Raw genomic sequence first — 17,194 nt, 5'->3', positions numbered from 1 at the left:
GACTCACACTGAACTGCAAGCAAAAACTGGTGCTTGAATGTATAAGCTTGTTTGTTTTTTTAAGTTTATTCTTCATAATATACTAAGCGTTACTTTGAAAAACACTTTCTCAGTGTTACAGTTTTGACTGCCAACTCATCTGAGGTATCAGGGATGATACTGTTGCAGGAGAGATCATTGTTTACAGTCCAAACTGTGTTTTATTTTGAAGATCTAACTTCTATGACTGTGTAACTCTGTGTTTCCTTCTAAAGGCATTCAAGGAATACACAAGTGATGATATGAATGTAGCTCCTGAAGACAGAGTGTGGGTACGAGGATGGTTCCCAATTCTCTTTGAGTTGTCCTGTATCATCAATAGATGCAAATTAGATGTAAGAACCAGGTAACAATCAGTATTTGTAATTCAAATTTTAAAAGATTTACTTTACACTTCTAAAATAGAAATACCTCTTGATAAATGTAATCACTGTAAAATGACTTAAATATGTAATTTGGGTGATACCACTGTGGAAACAACAAACACCTTTTAAATAGACACTGGAATACAAAAATGAAGTCTGTGTTCTGTACATTTGAAATTTTTGTTTTCTGTTACAATAAATAACAAAGTTATGTAGCTGTTATTGCATTCTGTGTCTAGCCCACCCTGCTTACCCTGAGGATTTTAAAACTTACCCTGGGGTTTTATAGCATGATTCATTAAGTGGTTGAGGATTGCAGAAATGGTTAAAAAAGCAAAGGTGTACTCTAATCTCTTGTAAAACTTGCTTAATTTCCTGGAATATGATTTTCCCTTGTAAAGTGTATTCAGTTGCAGTTCTGATGTGAAATATGAGGGGTAGTGTACAAATAACTTTGTACATTTACACGTTGGCATTCAGGCTGTGCATCTGGACTCCCTTTATAGCTGGTGAGGGTTAGTAGTTGTTTCTAAACCTTCGTATTTTTTAACTGGAAATATTTGTTTATTAATTTTTGTGGCCCTTGGTAAAGAAGTTGGTTTATTATTTTAATTTTAAATTACCCCACTTCTCAAAAATATTTTTTGGCTATTGCCTGTGTCTATAAAGTGCTTTTTTTACAAGCTGATTTTCTACTTACTTTTTGTGTACTCATGTGCACGTATAATGTTCTCAATGGTATTTGAGTTAGTTATTGCTGCTGTAGTTGTACTTACTTGGTCTCGTTCGTGTCTTTCTGTAACTATTGGTAAAAGTTGTTCTCTCTTCTTTTCAGGGGCTTAACAGTAATGTTTGAAATAATGAAGACATATGGCCATACTTATGAAAAACACTGGTGGCAGGATTTGTTTCGGATTGTCTTCAGGATATTTGACAACATGAAACTGCCAGAACAGCAGACTGAGGTGAAAAAAAGTGGAGGAAGATAATTTACATGAGAAATAGATTTACAGTAGAAAACCTGTAATATAGGTTTGTCAAGTAATGTAGGGTAAACCTCAAATTTTGGACAGTAGACCTGTGCTTCTAGTATCCTTGTTTTGTTTTAATGGCATTCTGTTGGCAGGTGTTATCCCTTTTTTAATTTTTTAAAACCATGTGTGTAAAAGGCCTACTAGTTTACACTAGGAACAACAGAAGAATAGCATAAAATGCAATGTATCTAGGGTTTATAAGAAGAACTGTAGCTTTTACATATGATGTTTGGAATCTGAGATACACAACATGCTCACCTGAGTGATGTTATGATCTGGTTTAAACCCAGAAAAGCAAAGCAAGCTAAGTCTCTGTGCATAAACCGGAAAGAACTTAAAAGGTTCAAAAATATTCCCAGAAATGAGATTAAAACCAAACGAGATTAAATGTTTTGATACATAAAAAAATTGATGTATTTTATTTAATAGGAGAGAGGCAAAGAGAAGAGAAAAGAAAGAAATAGAAAAAGAAGTGTACATGGGAATTGGGAGAGGTGACAGGGCTTAGGTGGAACTATATCACCTATCCGAGGGTCCCAGTGATGTCTCGTCGCTCCCCTCCATCTGCTCTGCTGGTGGTGAGGGTCCCCCATCGCTGCCGTGGCCACGCTGCCACACGGCGCCACACGCCAGAGAGTGCAGAATCCCGTGGATTAATGCACACTTTGGGCCAGGTGGGAACGCCCACGTGTCTCCCCTTGCAGGGGCCAGATTGACACTGTCCCCTGCAACACTGAGGGTCTGTTGCATCACCTCTGGTGCTCTGGGGCAGGGTCTGGGCACCCCTTTGAGGGGGGCCCCTGTGATGGGCCATGTCACCCCCTTTTGCTGTGGATAAGCTTCTCCCCCCCGGTGAGGAGCCCTCAGCTGGGCTCCTCTGCACAGTGGAGGATGGGCAGTCTCTGCACCTCTGACCACAGGCTTTTCCAGGACACCCAAAGCCTCTCCTCCCCCCACCCTTTGGTGCAGGGGGTCTGTGTGAGCCTGGCAGCTGATAGCCCTGGGGCTGTAGTCTCCCCCTTGGAGGTGTTAATCGTGTGCTTTGTGAATGTCCCCAGCCCTGGGCTGTTACTTTATCTTATCTTCATCAGTGAGTGGTTTAAGGCCTCAGACAGGGCCCCATTCAGGGTGTGGCAGTCTTCTCTGCAGCTTTTGTAATACAGTTTTAAAAGTCCTTCAAGAAAATGTTTAAGTCATAAACTATAATATTTCACTCTCTGAAAAGTGAGGCTTGTAATCAGCAGTGAAATCACAATTAGAAGAAATAAGTTCTGTTAGTTCAAAATTTTTTGATGACAAGGCCAAAAAAAACCCCTCAGCCGAACAGAAACCAAGAAACCCCATAACCAGCCCACAAACAAACAAACAAAAGCCACCCAAAACAGCACTGTGCTGTTTTGACCAGCAGTCTGGGTTTTGATTTGCCAAATCAGAACTGGGTACTGTTCTGACAAACAACTGAACAGAAATGGGCTTTAAAATGTAAATAATGTGTAAATTATTAATATTAGAAGTTAGATTAAAACTGTCAATTGTTTGGGAGGCTTTGTCTGGCTGTTTGTAATAGGACATGTCTTACTCTGTAAATTTTTATTCCCTGGAAAACACTTAAAAGAAACACAGCTTTAGCTTGGTGTTAAATTGTTGAGCTAGGATTAGACACTTAGACAGTCGTTTGTTTGTCTGTTCCTGTAGTTCTTTTTAAACCTGCTAGCTAGCAAAGCAGAAGTTGAGGCTCCAAATTTTGAAGTTTTGAGATACAGAAATGAATTCCGTTTCACTGTAAAGCAAATTGAATAAATACAAACGTTTATCTATATCTGTATACTGAAGTTTCACCTTAAGGTTGTAACTCTTCTCTTTTTTTTGACTTCTAGAAAGCTGAATGGATGACAACTACTTGTAACCATGCACTTTATGCAATATGTGATGTATTTACACAGTATTTAGAAGTACTTAGTGATGTTCTTTTGGATGATATATTTGCACAGCTCTACTGGTGTGTGCAGCAAGGTAGGAGCTGTACAAATTATGTTAAAACAATGTTAACATTTTGCTCTGTTGTATGTGAATAAACAAATACACTGTTTGTCTTTTACAGACAATGAACAACTGGCACGATCTGGTACAAACTGTTTGGAGAATGTTGTCATCCTTAATGGTGAAAAGTTTACGCTAGAAATCTGGGACAAAACTTGCAATTGCATGCTGGATATTTTCAAAACTACAATCCCTCATGCGTAAGACAACTGTTAATACTTACACTTGTAAAATAGTTTAACTAGATGATGTACCCATTTCAAACTCTTGGATGTCTCATAGGTGGGGTGAACAAAAAGCTGTTACCTGTGGACTAAAGAGAAACAGACTTACTTGAAATGTAATGATAAATTAGGTGTAGGTATTCTTTTGTATTGTAAATGATAAAGTCTTAAAAACTGAAATACTGTATAGGAGATAGGAAAAAAAAACCCCAACAACCCTCAGAATGTAACATGATTCAGTTTTAAGGTTTTGGATTTTTGGAGAAGTACTGTCTGATTTTTTTGGTTATTTTCTTTTTTGTAATAGAAGATGCAGGCGTTGCTATTTGTAATTACTTGTGAAGCTTTTTCCCCAAAATACTAAAATACTGCAACGGTCCTACATACTCAAGTCTCTGTGGTTGATGATTAATTTCCATCATATGTTTATATGAATCTTAATATTTTTGTGAAAATGATCTTCAATACTTGGTAACTCTTTCTCTTCATATAATAACTCGGTGTGAGGTTTCTTGGAGTAAGGCCATACCATTCTAAGTGCTATGTTTTATACATCCTAGAGCAGAGTAGTGAGAAATCATGGCATTATACCAAAGGTGAGGGATTTTTGCCCTGCACTACCAGCAAACACTGAGATGAAACACTACTTGTTTTCAAATCCGATAGTCTTCATGGTGAACTGCTGTATTATTACTTGTCCTATGTCTGTCATCCAGTTCATATTGTTTGCTTCTGGGACTTTCTTTGGGCCTGAAGAAAACTAAAGCAAAAGGAACCTTCTTCATTTTAGTCTTTTCTTTAATTTTAGAGTTGTGTATCAGATAGCACTGTAAGAGAGCTTCATTCATTCATTAAAAGATAAAATCTGTCACTACCTCACCTATTTTTTTATATAACTATGTATAAATTAATAAAACGAAGGTGAAAGATTTGGGAGCTAGCAAGATACTTCTGCATTTTGGTAACTGCCACAAATAAAATTGAAACATGAATCTCTGGATGTAAATGTCCAGCTGAATTAATCCTAACTTACTAATGGCCTGTACTTGGAAAGATTTTGAAGTTAATATTCACTACAAGAACATTTGCCTTGGTTTCAGCATATGATCAAAACTTAGGTTTCTGAGTATTCTTACAGTTGAATATTAGAAATCTTTCTAGAGCACCATTTTGGATATCTTAATATTTAGACATACTCGAAATATTCCTTTTGCCTTTAGTTACATCTAATTTGAAACACGTGCATTATTCGCTTTGATGTTGAGGCACTTCTGTTTCTCAAATGGGTTATTTTTCCTAGGAGAGTATCTGACTTCTTCCTTAATCTTTCTCTTTCTCTTTCTTTCTCTTTTAATCTTTCTAGACTCTCTTTTGAGAACTTCATTATATTATTCCTTCTTAAATTTCTGGGAGGTTCCCAGCTTTTGCAGTCTTATTTTGATTTTATATTAGGGTACTCATCTTTTTTTCTTCTCTTTCTGAGTCCTGATACTTCTTTTTTCCTCTCTTTTTATGGGATCTGGTTCTTTTTCTGAGACTTCTGGTTTGGCTGACATTTCACATATTTATTTCTTAGTCCCTCTATTAGCCTTATTTTTGCAATGGAGCTTTTCCTACCCTCCCATCCTTAGTTTCTTCTTACTTTCTTTTTTGACAATGCAGTTTTAATACTCGGCTTGTTGTGGAGGCTGTCTCAGTGCTTAGAGAAGGCAAGTAATCTTTTTACCTTTGTTTTTCCATGCCGGGAAGTAACACAATAGTTAATGTTGAAATGAAGACAGACAAATGACACAGTGGTATATATGAAAACTTTATGGGCAAGTGCTTTATTGCCAGTTGTCTTCAAGTAGTCAGAGGATACGAATCTCTGGAGTGTAAAGTATCTTCTGGCAGAAGTTCTTATTAGGCTGATCAGGTAGGGTTACATATGTTCTTTTTTTGCATTCATGTAAAACATCTTCCAGCTGTTGTGAAACTAACTTCTGTAATTTAAGAGCTGCAGCATTGGCTGCAGGAGTTCTTAATTGCAGTATCAGCCTCTCCTGGTTCTTGGCAAGTTACTTTTTTGTAAAGAGAGATGATCATATTTCCTTGTTTGGAAAATGTACTATAACATTTACTCAGCTACCAATTTCTGCAAGGACCACTTGCTAGAAAGCCACAAATCAGGCTGCTGCCAAGCATCTACAGATCACTGAGGTGTTGGTAGCTGAAGATACTAATGCAGAATGACACAGAGTGGCTGAAGTTGGAAAGGGCTCTGGCAATTTTGTGGTCCAGGCCCTGTGCTTAGGCATGGCCACCCAAAGCAGTTTTCCCAGGATCATGTCCTGACTTTTGAATATCTCCAAGGAGGGAAGCTCTACAGCCTTTCTGGGCAACCTCTGCCTGTGCTTGATCACCCTCACAGTGAAAAAGTGTTTCCTAATGGTCATATGGAAGCTCCTGTGTTTCTTTGTGCCATTGCCTCTGGTCCTGGCATTGTGAATCACTGGAAAAAAGCCTGGCTCTGTTCTCTTTGCACCCACATTTCAGATATTTATAGCATGTTGATGAGATGTGCTGAGCCTTTTCTTCTCCAGGCTGGACAATCCCCGTTGTCTCAGACTCTTCTCATAGGAGAGATGCTCTAGTTGCTTCGTCACCTTTGTGGCTTTGGCTGAGCTTTCTCCAGTAGGTCCATGTCTCTCATACTGGACCGCCCAGGACTGGCCACTGTGCTGAGCAGAGGGGCAGGATCCCCTTCCCACCTGCTGGCAGCTCTCCTCACACAGCCCAGGGTAACGTTTGCTTTTTCTGCAGCAAGGGCACCCTGCTCACTCCTGTCCAGCCTGTTGTCTACCAGGATCCCCAGGGCCTTCTCTGGGGCCCAAGCTGCTTCCCAGCTAGACAGCCCCCAGTACATCCTGGGGGGTGGGTTTGTTCCTCCCCAGGTGAGGCACTTTGTTCTTCCCCTCACTGAACTGCACAAGGTTCCCATCAGCCCATTTCTCCAGCCTGTGGAGGTCCCTCTGGATAGCAGCATGACCCCCTGGTGTATCAGCCACTCCTCCTACTTTTGTCATCCAACTTTCTGAGAGTCTGCTCTGCCCCATCACCCAGATCATTAAGATACAGGACAGAATGGGACCCAGTATTGACCCGTGGGGTGTACCACTAGATACAGGCCTCCAACTAGATTCTGTGCACCTAATCACCATTCTCTTGGCTTGACTCTTCAGTCAGTTTTCAGTCCATCTTACTGTTTGCTTGTCTAGCCCCTTGTTTGTTAGTTTAATAGTTTCTTCAATTTTTCTTTTAGTTTAATTTCTATTCTAATTTTTGTTAGTTTAAATTTTCTGAAGCTTCCTGAGAGCAAATCTTGGCTTTCTGGTGCTCAGAAGTACAGTGTGAATGCCCTCTAGTCCTCCAAAATTTCAAGAGTTAGAATTGGTTCCTTGCACAAATTATGATGGTCTGGCCTCTACTGGTTCATAATGGCTCATAATTCTAATACCTCAATTTGTGTCCTTGCAGCTTTCAAGAATCAATTCAGTTCTCTGTTCTGCTTTATTTGTCGTATTACATGCCTCAAGACTTTATCTTTTCTTATCTCCAATTTGTTTTTTTAGTTATCCAGTATTTAGTTTTCTGGAGATCAGTGGTGTATTCATTTACGATGCTTAGCTTGTTGGGGAAAGCTCTCCCTTAGGATATGCAGACATAAATGTCCAATATGTGTTACCTCACACAGATTGAGACTAAAGAGTTTGAGATCATGACAATGACAAGTAACTTCAATCTTACTTTGTAGCAGTAGACTGGATAGAACAAGAAGTGATGGGACAATTTACGTTATTTAAGCCAGTTTCCCTCAATTCTTGGCAGGCACAGACAGTTTCAGTAAGTTACAATTAGTGTAGAAATTTTTTAGTGCTAAGGTAAAGATCCTCAAGACAGCAGTGCCCTGTAGGAAATCAGCAGGGAAGAGGTCAGAAGTATTGCCAGCAACTTGATACCTCGTAACAGCAATGAATCCTGAGTGGAAGTGGTGAATCTTAAGTGGAAATAGAAACATAATGCTGGAACATACCCCAGAGAGAGAATGCAAAACATCTCCAAATGTTCATGTGATTTGTTCTGGAGTAGATTCATTCCTTATTCTAGATGAGGCAGTGTGGGAGAAGAGGCCCACCAATGGCACTAAAGCACTGCCTTAAAACAAATCCAGTATTTCTGAGAAAAATTAATCCACCTCTGCACAGTCCACTTGTCCATCCAAGGTAGTTGGCAGAAATGTTGAAGTTCAAAAAACACAGTACTTACATGTTTAAATATGTGTGAAAGAATAAAATGTACTTAGAATTGAAGTTAATGCAAAAAATCCACACCATGTTGAAGGGGACTCTTTAGAGTGCTGGTTCTGATTTATATTTCAAACTTAGTAAATTTGAGATTGGTTTTGTGTTTTCAAGGCTGCTGACTTGGCGACCAGTTGGTGGGGAGTTTTGCTCTGGCTCTCCCTCTGATGCAAAAGAAAAACTGGTAAGCTGCTGAAATAAAAAAATAATTTAAGACTGCAAGAACTCAGTCCAAATGTGTTGTGATGTAGAATAGGTGAAAAGTATACTTGGTTTAAATACATTTTTCAGTTTTGATTTACGTGATTTTTTTTTCCAGCTCAAGTGCTATTTAATGTTTAAAAATGGCAAGGAATTAACTGATACAGAAGTACGTATTTGTTTGCAGCAAAGTTGACTTCCAGAAATTGGCTGTAGGTAGTTACCTGTGTTTGTTTTAAGTAATGCCCTGTGATTGGTAGGTTTCTCTAATACTGTATTTGAGCTTTGAGTTGTTTTCTGGTTTGGGTCATGGTTTTTCTTTCATTTTGATGTACTGGCAAGAAGAGAAACTGCTAAAGAGGGATAGATTGACAGTTGGATTGACTTTTTCTTTTTTTTTTCCCCTCCAAATTTTCTCTTGTAATATCTTAAATATCTATTTAAGATAGAAAATGGATATAACCATCAGATTTCTTAGCATTGATTGCATAAACTGATGTGAAGTCTGGATTTGCCTGCAAGTGACAGTCCTGTAGCTACTTTGCTACTGATGAGAATGAGTTTAACTTTTGGACATTCTCACAAGATTGCTGCATGAAGTTCTTTATAGATTAGTGAAGGCACTTGATAACAGTTGCTCAAGGATAATGGTCCCAAATGAGCTTTACTAAGAGAGACCGACTCCCTCCATTTATCTTTATGGAGTGTGAACATGATTCAGTGTCATGGTTTGACACTGGCCCAACGCCAGGCACCCACGAGAGCCGCTCGCTCGCCCTCCCCTGCCACAGCTGGGCAGAGGAGGGAAAAGGAAAAAAAATTAACGAAGGCTCCATGAGTGAGATAAGGACTGGGAGAAACACTTCAAGGGGGAAACAAGCTCAACTTCAGTTGCGAAGTGAATTTATTACTAACAGAATCAGAGGGGGATAATGAGAAGTAAAATAAGCCCTTAGAACACCTTCCCCCCCCCAGCCCCTCCCCCCTTCCCACGGACAGGGCAGGGGGGTTTGGTCAGTTCATCACCGAGATTTCCTTCTGCTGCTCCGGGAGAGGAGTCTTCCCCTGTGAGGTGTGGGGTCCCTCCCACCGGAGACAGTTCTCCTGAACTTCCCCGGCGTGGGCCCGCTCTCAGGAGCAGCAGCCCCACCGCCCCTGCTGCAGCCTGAGCCCCTCCCACGGGCACACAGCCCTCCCAAAACTGCTGCAATGTGGGTTTCTCTTTCCACGGGGTGCAGCCCTCCATGGACAGGCTGCTCCAGCCTGGAAGCAGGGCCCTCTCTCTCCACCGAGTCTTCCCCTGGATCACAGCCTCCTCCAGGCATCCACCCGCTCCGGCACGGGCACCTCCCCCACAGGCTGTGGGTGGATCTCTGCATCCCCCATGGACCCATGGGCTGCAGGAGCACAGCTGCTTCACCATGGTCCTCACCACGGCCTGCAGAGAAATCTCAGCTCTGGAACGTGGAGCACCTCCTCCCCCTCCTTCTCCCCGACCTTGGTGTCGTCATGTTGTTTTCCCTCACATGTTCTCACCTCCTCCTCTTCTCTGACTAGAATCCAAAATCTTGTGACTTTGTTTTGATTTTCTTCTTAAATATGTCATCACAGAGGCGTTACCGACCTCTCTCATTGGCCCAGTTTTGGCCAGCAGCATGCCCATCTTCAGAGCCATCAGCCATTGGCTCTGCTGGACATGGTGGGAAGCTTCCAGCAGCTTCCTCACAGGAGCCGTCTTTGTGGCTCCCCTGCTACCTAAAACCAGGCCGTGCCAAACCAATACATTCAGTTAAAACAGAAAGTAAATGTTTGTGATGGCTAGTTCTCATTATATGGATGTTATACTTTCATGCTGTATTATGACTCATTTATATATATATTGGCTATATTTTTTATCCATTTATGTCAAATATAATAGCATGCATAAATGGCAAATAAATTCAAAGTCTTGAGTAAATTGAAAGATCTTTTCCCTTTGAAGTAGTTTAACATGAATGTTTTTAAAAACTGTTTTTGTCTTCAGTATAAAAAATACTTTGCAACTTCAAAATTAACAGAACTTGCATAATAAATTATACTAAAGGAAAAATATTTTGGCTTTCTCATTTAGTAGGATAGAATCTTTGCAGGCTTTGGATATTTTCATCTCATTTTTCTTTACTTAGCTCAAATATGATGGAGCGTTTTGGTATCTATAGACATTATACTTATTAAACTATATATTTTTACTTAATAGAGATGAAATCCTTGGTTATCTAGTGATATGAGAAGCTGAGATGTTCTTTACAGGAACCTTGCAGCAAACCTCCTACTCTTGATCTGATAAAAGCCATAGTAACTCTTGGCTGACAGAAGTGCTTGGAGCGCATACAAAAACCTATCTGAAAAATGCTACTCATCTACTTTTCTGTGTACTTAAGTATTTGTTACTTGATAAATTTTCAGTTGTTTCTTAGTAGCTCATCTGTTTGGTACATTTTTCATGCATGCTCATAGCAAATATGAATAGACGTGAATGAAAGTGCAGTGTTGAAACAGCAAATGTCTTGAGCTCTGAAGATCCCAGCACTATTATCAGTTAGGTTGCAGAAGTTTTCTATAAGTTAATTACTTAATTTTTTTTGCTTTCTTTTCAGGATACAATCTCCCAGAAGTCAGTAGATATCCATGATTCCATTCAGCCTCAATCTTCAGATGGACGCCCGTATCAACCCAGCACAGGGGCCACAGTAGCTGAAGAAACGAGTAAAGCCAGGCCAGCAGCAAGTGCGTGCTCTGCAGTGATTTGGCATTTGATATCTCTTAAGAGTAGTATTTAGTAGATGTTTGATATATTAGTTATAGCCCCAGCTATGACTTCAGAAACATGATGTGAAAAGATCACATTTTTAAACTTTTTGTCTTCATGCAGTATGACAGAATTCTCTTGGGCTCCTGTGGGTCCACATTTTTGGGTTGTGTTTTAAAAATCAAAGATTTCAACTGCAAGCTTCTAGGCTTTTTACCCAAAGCAAAATATTAAAAATAGTAGTCTCCTTACAGTGCTGTGTATTTTTTTTTCCTTAGGAGCAGAGATTTTTCAGTGCAAAATGCAACAGAAGCAGTAGCTGAAAAAGAATTCTGTCTGTGATTTGAAGAGAGTATATCAAACCTTTATTTAAGAGCCTTGTGCAGTTATGTGTTGGTGCTTAAAATGGTCATGTGGTGACATCAGCACTTACCACAGCTGCAGACAAGCAATGAGGCCAGTGCTGTGCTAAGCCTCCTGCCTGGGAACAGCCTCAGCCTCTGCCTCTTGCTATTGCACTGAAGGTCCAAGTCACTCATTTTGGTGATTTCTAGGTAACATTGAACCAGGTTGATCCAATGTATCACAGACAACTTCCGGAAACAGTTTTTTACGATGTTCCAGTTGGTAACGTGGTGATCTGTCCTGGTGTTCGTAATTCAGACAGGTGGATTCCAGCTTTGGTTTACACATGTGCTTGAAGTTAAACTGTTCTTCAACTTGCCCTCAAAATAGCTCAGAAAAGTTCTTTAGTTAACAAGTAATTTTCTTTCCTTTAAAGAATTTCCAGAACAGAAGTTATTTGCCGCTCTTTTGATCAAGTGTGTTGTACAGCTGGAACTCATTCAGACGATTGACAACATTGTGTTCTTCCCAGCAACTAGCAAAAAAGAGGATGCAGAGAATCTAGCAGCAGCACAAGTAAGTGGAACTGATAGATATCGCTCTTTTTAACACCTTTTCTTCCAAAGGTTTTAAGATAAAGTTTCTTAAACTCCCATAACATCTGCTAATTTACAATTTTTACATAGGTTTGAGAATTTCCATTGGACTGTTGAGATCTTTTACAACTTCCATTAAATTGCATTTGCTGTGCCAGGGCAGCACTGTGGAGACTAAAACATGTATTGCTCAAAGGGATTTATGTAACTGGGATATGGATATAACCTTTACTACAGTGTTAAGTTTAAGTACAAGTACAGATGTAAACAGGTTAGGATGGAGTTATCACAGGAGCTTGCTGAAGACAGTTGTGAATTTTTACTTCAAATATTTTTTTTTTCTTTTCCTTTTTTTTTTTAATAGAGAGATGCAGTAGACTTTGATGTCCATGTGGATACACAGGATCAAGGGATGTATCGTTTTCTAACATCACAGCAGCTTTTCAAACTTCTCGATTGTCTGCTGGAATCTCACAGATTTGCTAAAGCATTTAATTCAAACAATGAACAAAGAACTGCTCTCTGGAAAGCAGGTGAGTCAGTCCCCTTGGAGAAATACTTTTGTGACGGTGTGAATTGACCCAAAAATAGGTCAAAAGTATTTTGATGCTGAATGTAAAAGTTGAAGCTTTAGCTTTATAACTGCAGGATTCCTAAAGGGAGGGGATGTCATCTGTGCAGTTGCAAATATGTCTGGTTTCCTAAAATTTAAGGTTTCACTGAGGTACAGCTGCCAAGCTGATTCTTGGCTGTAGGTGTGAGTCCCATGCTTGAAAGCTGCAGGCACAAACACAGGTTTCACAGCTACCTGGAAGCTGAGATTAAAAATGGGTGCCAAACACAATCATGGCACATATAAATAGATTAATTTTAGCAATGCTCCATTGTACTAAATGTTACGAGAAATTAATTACTGAGGTGGTTCTTCTGTCTGTGTGCAGAAGATGCTTAGAAAGAGAAGTGGGGGACTGTAAGAAAGAATGTCAGTTGAAAGAAAAATCTGAATGGAAACTTGGAATTCCTGTAGGTTTCAAAGGCAAATCAAAGCCCAACCTGCTGAAGCAGGAGACGAGCAGCCTGGCCTGCGGGCTGCGCATCCTGTTCCGCATGTACATGGACGAGAGCCGCACCAACGCCTGGGAGGAGGTCCAGCAAAGGCTGCTGAAGTAAGGTCCATGGAGCTGAACCTGTTCATGTTATTTCTGATGTTAAAGAAGGGGGTTTTTATTTGGAAGGATATACCTTCTCTGTTTGCGGTGAACTTCTAGAGCTAATGTGTGTGATGGCAGTCGCAGCTAATATTAAGAGTTTTATGTTCTGTGGGGAGTGCTCTGCCTCCAGCTACTGATGCTGTCTCTCCTTTTTGTTCTCATTACATGTTTTGCAGAGAGAACAAAGGTTTTGTCACCTTTTTTTGTATCATCTGGGTAGGTGGAGGCTTGTTATAGCTCCTCTTTAAAAAGGAAAGCAACTATCACCTAAACCCTGTTTTTTCTTTCACTAGCCTCAGTGAAACTGCAGTGGAGCTGGCACTGTTTGTTCTCATCTGCAGAAATGGACACTGGGCTTGAGCAGCCTTGTGAGGATACAGAGGCTTTTGGCTCTGTGGTTATTCATCTGAATGTTTTTGTTTACAAAGTTTTTCAAGCAACTCTTGGAATAAGAGAGGGCTTAAAACCACAACAGCAACACTTAAGGCTGGGGCTCTAAGGTTCACAGACCAGGAAGCAGAGCTGAAAACTGCCTGGTTCCATCAACATGAGATGTTCCTAAAGTGCACATAGCATTTTGTCACATACCTCTCACAGAGCACTCGATACATTTCAAATACATGCACAAACAGCATAATCACATTTTTTCAGCTTATTTATTACTGAAGTCCTGGGACTTTGGGTTTAACAAAGTCACTGCTTTCTGTCATTAACCTTAGAGCAGCTTTCATAAAACAATGCTGTTCTACACTAGGGCTCTAGACTGCCAGAGGTTGCAAAGCCAAAGCTCCCTCTCTTCAGAAGAGCTCAGAAATAAATGTGAGTTGCTATTTTTTTGTGTCATTTGTCTCCAGTGTCTGCAGCGAGGCTCTGAGCTACTTCCTCACTCTTACATCAGAAAGTCATCGGGAAGCCTGGACTAACCTTTTACTCTTATTTTTGACTAAAGTCCTGAAGATAAGTGATGAGAGGGTAAGTAACTATTTGGAAGGATGTTTCAGATGACATGTACAGGTAAGAAGGAGTTCCAGACTGGTTTGTCACACACAGTTACAGACTAGACTTTAAAAGCTCCTGCTGCTCTGTAGACGCTCCTTGTGTTGAGGGAATGTACGTTCAAACTGCACTTGACAGCTACTGACACTAATAATTCAGTGTGAAGGTGCAGTGAGTGATAAAATAAAACGTGTCAGAGAAGTTTAAAGATGCTGGAATCCTTTAGAAGTGTGTGTTGTTTTCACCCCTCTCCTGCTGAGGAAGGGAATTAGTGATGATACTTTATTCAAAGAATTAACTCTTGTTTCTGCCTCCAGTGCTGCGGGTACATGTACACCTTGACCTTCTCCAAAGCAATTCTGCAGTAAATAAATCCCTGTTTAGATCTCCCTCTGTTTCTAAGAAAACTTGGCTGAAATAATTAAGTGAAAAAGGCCAACTGCAAGAAAAAACTCATAATAGAAAAATATTTCCTGTTGGGGAATAAGCATTAGTAAAGAGCTTTGTGTAGCTGGTGAGCATCTGTCAGAGTATATCACAGCTGTCTTAGCCTTATTCTAGCACGGCTAACTTCAGTTGTAAAGATGCTTCTGCTTGTTACTTTGTGGGTTTCTCACCCTCATTTGGTAGAACATTTAATATTCATATTTTGCAGTGTGCTTTCTGAGGTGTACTGATGTGTAATAGAGTAATTTCTTGTTTGTTTTCTCCTCAGTTCAAGGCCCATGCCTCGTTCTACTATCCTTTGTTGTGTGAAATCATGCAGTTTGACCTTATCCCCGAGCTTCGAGCTGTTTTGCGAAGGTTTTTCCTGCGGATTGGTGTGGTTTTCCAAATATCCCAACCACCAGAACAAGAGTCTGGAATAAGCAAGCATTAGCAGATAGTGACGCTGTGTTTCAAGGTTTATATTCCTCAGCTAAATAAAAGGACCAGGTAGCTGGGCCATTCTGTCTGGATATCCATATAAATGATTTCTTTCTCTGGCCACGTGTATCCAAGGGTTAACGGTACAGACGCTTACACTGTAATTAAGGCTTGCAACACTCCAGTCCCTCTCTTTCCTGGCGGATTCTCTCTCGTCGGTTTCTCTTGCCTGGCTCGTGCTGAGCACAGAGCCAGTTTTTAGCACGGTCCCCTTGTCAGCACGGGCTGCAGTGTCCTTTACTGTCCTAGACAGCAGTATAGCAACAGATGTTTATGGCGGGTGTGAAAGTAAAATGTACCCAAAGAAACATATATATGTAAAGGTTTGAGCTTCTGCGAGAAGTACAACTCAGGAGAGCTGTATTTTGAAGGATAAAATGTTTATAGTGAAAAGAAAATGGAGATTATTGTTCATGGAAAAAAATATTTAGCAACTATGTCTGATATTCTAAGTTTTTTGCACACTCAGGCTGTCTGAGACATTGGAAATCATCCTTCTGTGAAAATGTACAGAGATGCAGGTCTGTAATATAAACTCTTTAACACTATACAGTTCTTCCTGAATTATTTTATTTCTGTATTACTGATTTGTTGAAAGCCCATAACTCTTCCTTGTTTACCAAATGCACTAGAAGTTTGGGGTTCTTTTTTTGGGTTGTGATTTTTTTTTTTTTTCTTTTTTCTTTTTTTTTTTTTTTTTTTTTTTTGTTTGTTCGTTTTGTTTTGTTTCATTGTAGCCCAGAAGTTATTGTTGCTGACTTTTGTCAAGAACAGCGGTAGAAATATCACGACTGACATAACTACCTGTAATATACTTGTTTTAGGGCTTTTAAATATAACGAGCCATTGAAATGATGATCCTTCAAGGACTGGAACTTGAATCACTGCAAACAAGTCTAGGTTGTGTCTGCTGTCAGATGTTTTTTGTTTGATGTAGATTTCACTCTTATGTACAGAATTTAATGTTGGATATATTCAAGTAACAAATCTGGCATGGTTTGGGGATGGTTAAATTTATTGGAAATGTATTCATACTGTGAATTGTGCTCTGATGGTTAACAGACGAGATTGTCAAGCATTCTGTATTACAATGGATGTAGAAATTTTTTTCAGATGGACAAAATGTATATGGTACAGATATGTAAAGTTTTCTATGTAAAAAAATTCTGTACAACTTTCTGTACAATATTTGGTTCTCATCTGGCATATTCTAATCAGGTTATAGGTCAATAAAGTTTTTGAACTCTTTCATCAGTGCAATCAAAACCAGTCTAATCCACAGCTACTTGTTTTACAGTTTGCTTTGCCTCTCACGCTTTTGTTTCAAAGGAGCAAACCCCAGACCCCGGGAGCAGAAAGGTGGATGCCCTTTGGTTGACTGGGATGTGTCTTCTCACTTTTAGAGACAAATACAGAGGGAAAAAGAATGGTAAATTTAAAAAAAAGGTGGGCAGGGCTGGAGGAGAATAAAAGCACTGCATGAAGTGGGCAGATGAACCCTGTAGTGCTGCACAGATAGAAACTCAAGTACTGCACTTTGCTCTCTGGGGATTAAAATATAAACACCAAACATCTGATGGAGAAGGGGGGAAGGGAAGGGCTGAGATTGCAGTTCTGCTGACTTGGAGCACATCAGCAAGCTCAGCTGTGCCAGTGTCTTCGATTTTGTAAGTAAAAGTGGAATTGGATTGTACTTCAGTGTGTTCCCACAAAGCTCCTGACTGGTACAGGAGAGCAGTGTGAAGACCAAGAAGGTGTGTGAAGGACACTGCTCTCTCTTACAGGGCAATGAATCTGCCATAGACATTCACAGCAGGCTCCAGAAATAAGCGTAAGCAGTTCAATGAAATAGCTATGGAAAAGCCAGAAAAGGGAATTAAAATGCTGTGACCTGTGATTCAGAGTTTGCTCACAGAGTTAATTGGGGTGGAGCAAAACCAAATAGCAATTACCAGTGTCGGAAGGGGGAGAACTGAGGTTATTTGAATTAATTGTAGCCTTTCCTCTTGGGCTGTATTTTACTTCTTCAGTTTGTTGTGCTGTGTTTAAATCTTAAACTGCTGTGCTAGGCCAGATCTGAGGTCTTTC

At 40.0% G+C, this 17,194-nt stretch overlaps 1 protein-coding gene across 1 annotated transcript in view; it reads left to right on the top strand.

The window, feature by feature from the left end:
• ARFGEF1 (ADP ribosylation factor guanine nucleotide exchange factor 1) overlaps nucleotides 1-16,355 on the top strand; it is an 87,198-nt gene extending 70,843 nt beyond the window's left edge. Inside the window, exons 29-39 of the mRNA XM_048287044.1 lie at nucleotides 255-385; nucleotides 1,240-1,369; nucleotides 3,316-3,451; nucleotides 3,540-3,678; nucleotides 8,157-8,226; nucleotides 10,880-11,009; nucleotides 11,813-11,952; nucleotides 12,337-12,505; nucleotides 13,000-13,138; nucleotides 14,038-14,155; nucleotides 14,895-16,355. Coding sequence (XP_048143001.1) covers nucleotides 255-385; nucleotides 1,240-1,369; nucleotides 3,316-3,451; nucleotides 3,540-3,678; nucleotides 8,157-8,226; nucleotides 10,880-11,009; nucleotides 11,813-11,952; nucleotides 12,337-12,505; nucleotides 13,000-13,138; nucleotides 14,038-14,155; nucleotides 14,895-15,059 — 1,467 coding nt within the window. The 3' untranslated portion in view covers nucleotides 15,060-16,355. The remainder of the gene's footprint in view (nucleotides 1-254; nucleotides 386-1,239; nucleotides 1,370-3,315; nucleotides 3,452-3,539; nucleotides 3,679-8,156; nucleotides 8,227-10,879; nucleotides 11,010-11,812; nucleotides 11,953-12,336; nucleotides 12,506-12,999; nucleotides 13,139-14,037; nucleotides 14,156-14,894) is intronic.
• The last annotated feature ends 839 nt before the right edge of the window (nucleotides 16,356-17,194 follow it).

This window comes from Corvus hawaiiensis, chromosome 26 (assembly GCF_020740725.1).
Source record: "Corvus hawaiiensis isolate bCorHaw1 chromosome 26, bCorHaw1.pri.cur, whole genome shotgun sequence".
NCBI lineage: Eukaryota > Metazoa > Chordata > Aves > Passeriformes > Corvidae > Corvus > Corvus hawaiiensis.
The sequence above is the reverse complement of the archived record's forward strand: the minus strand, read 5'-3'. Positions and strand labels throughout refer to the sequence as shown.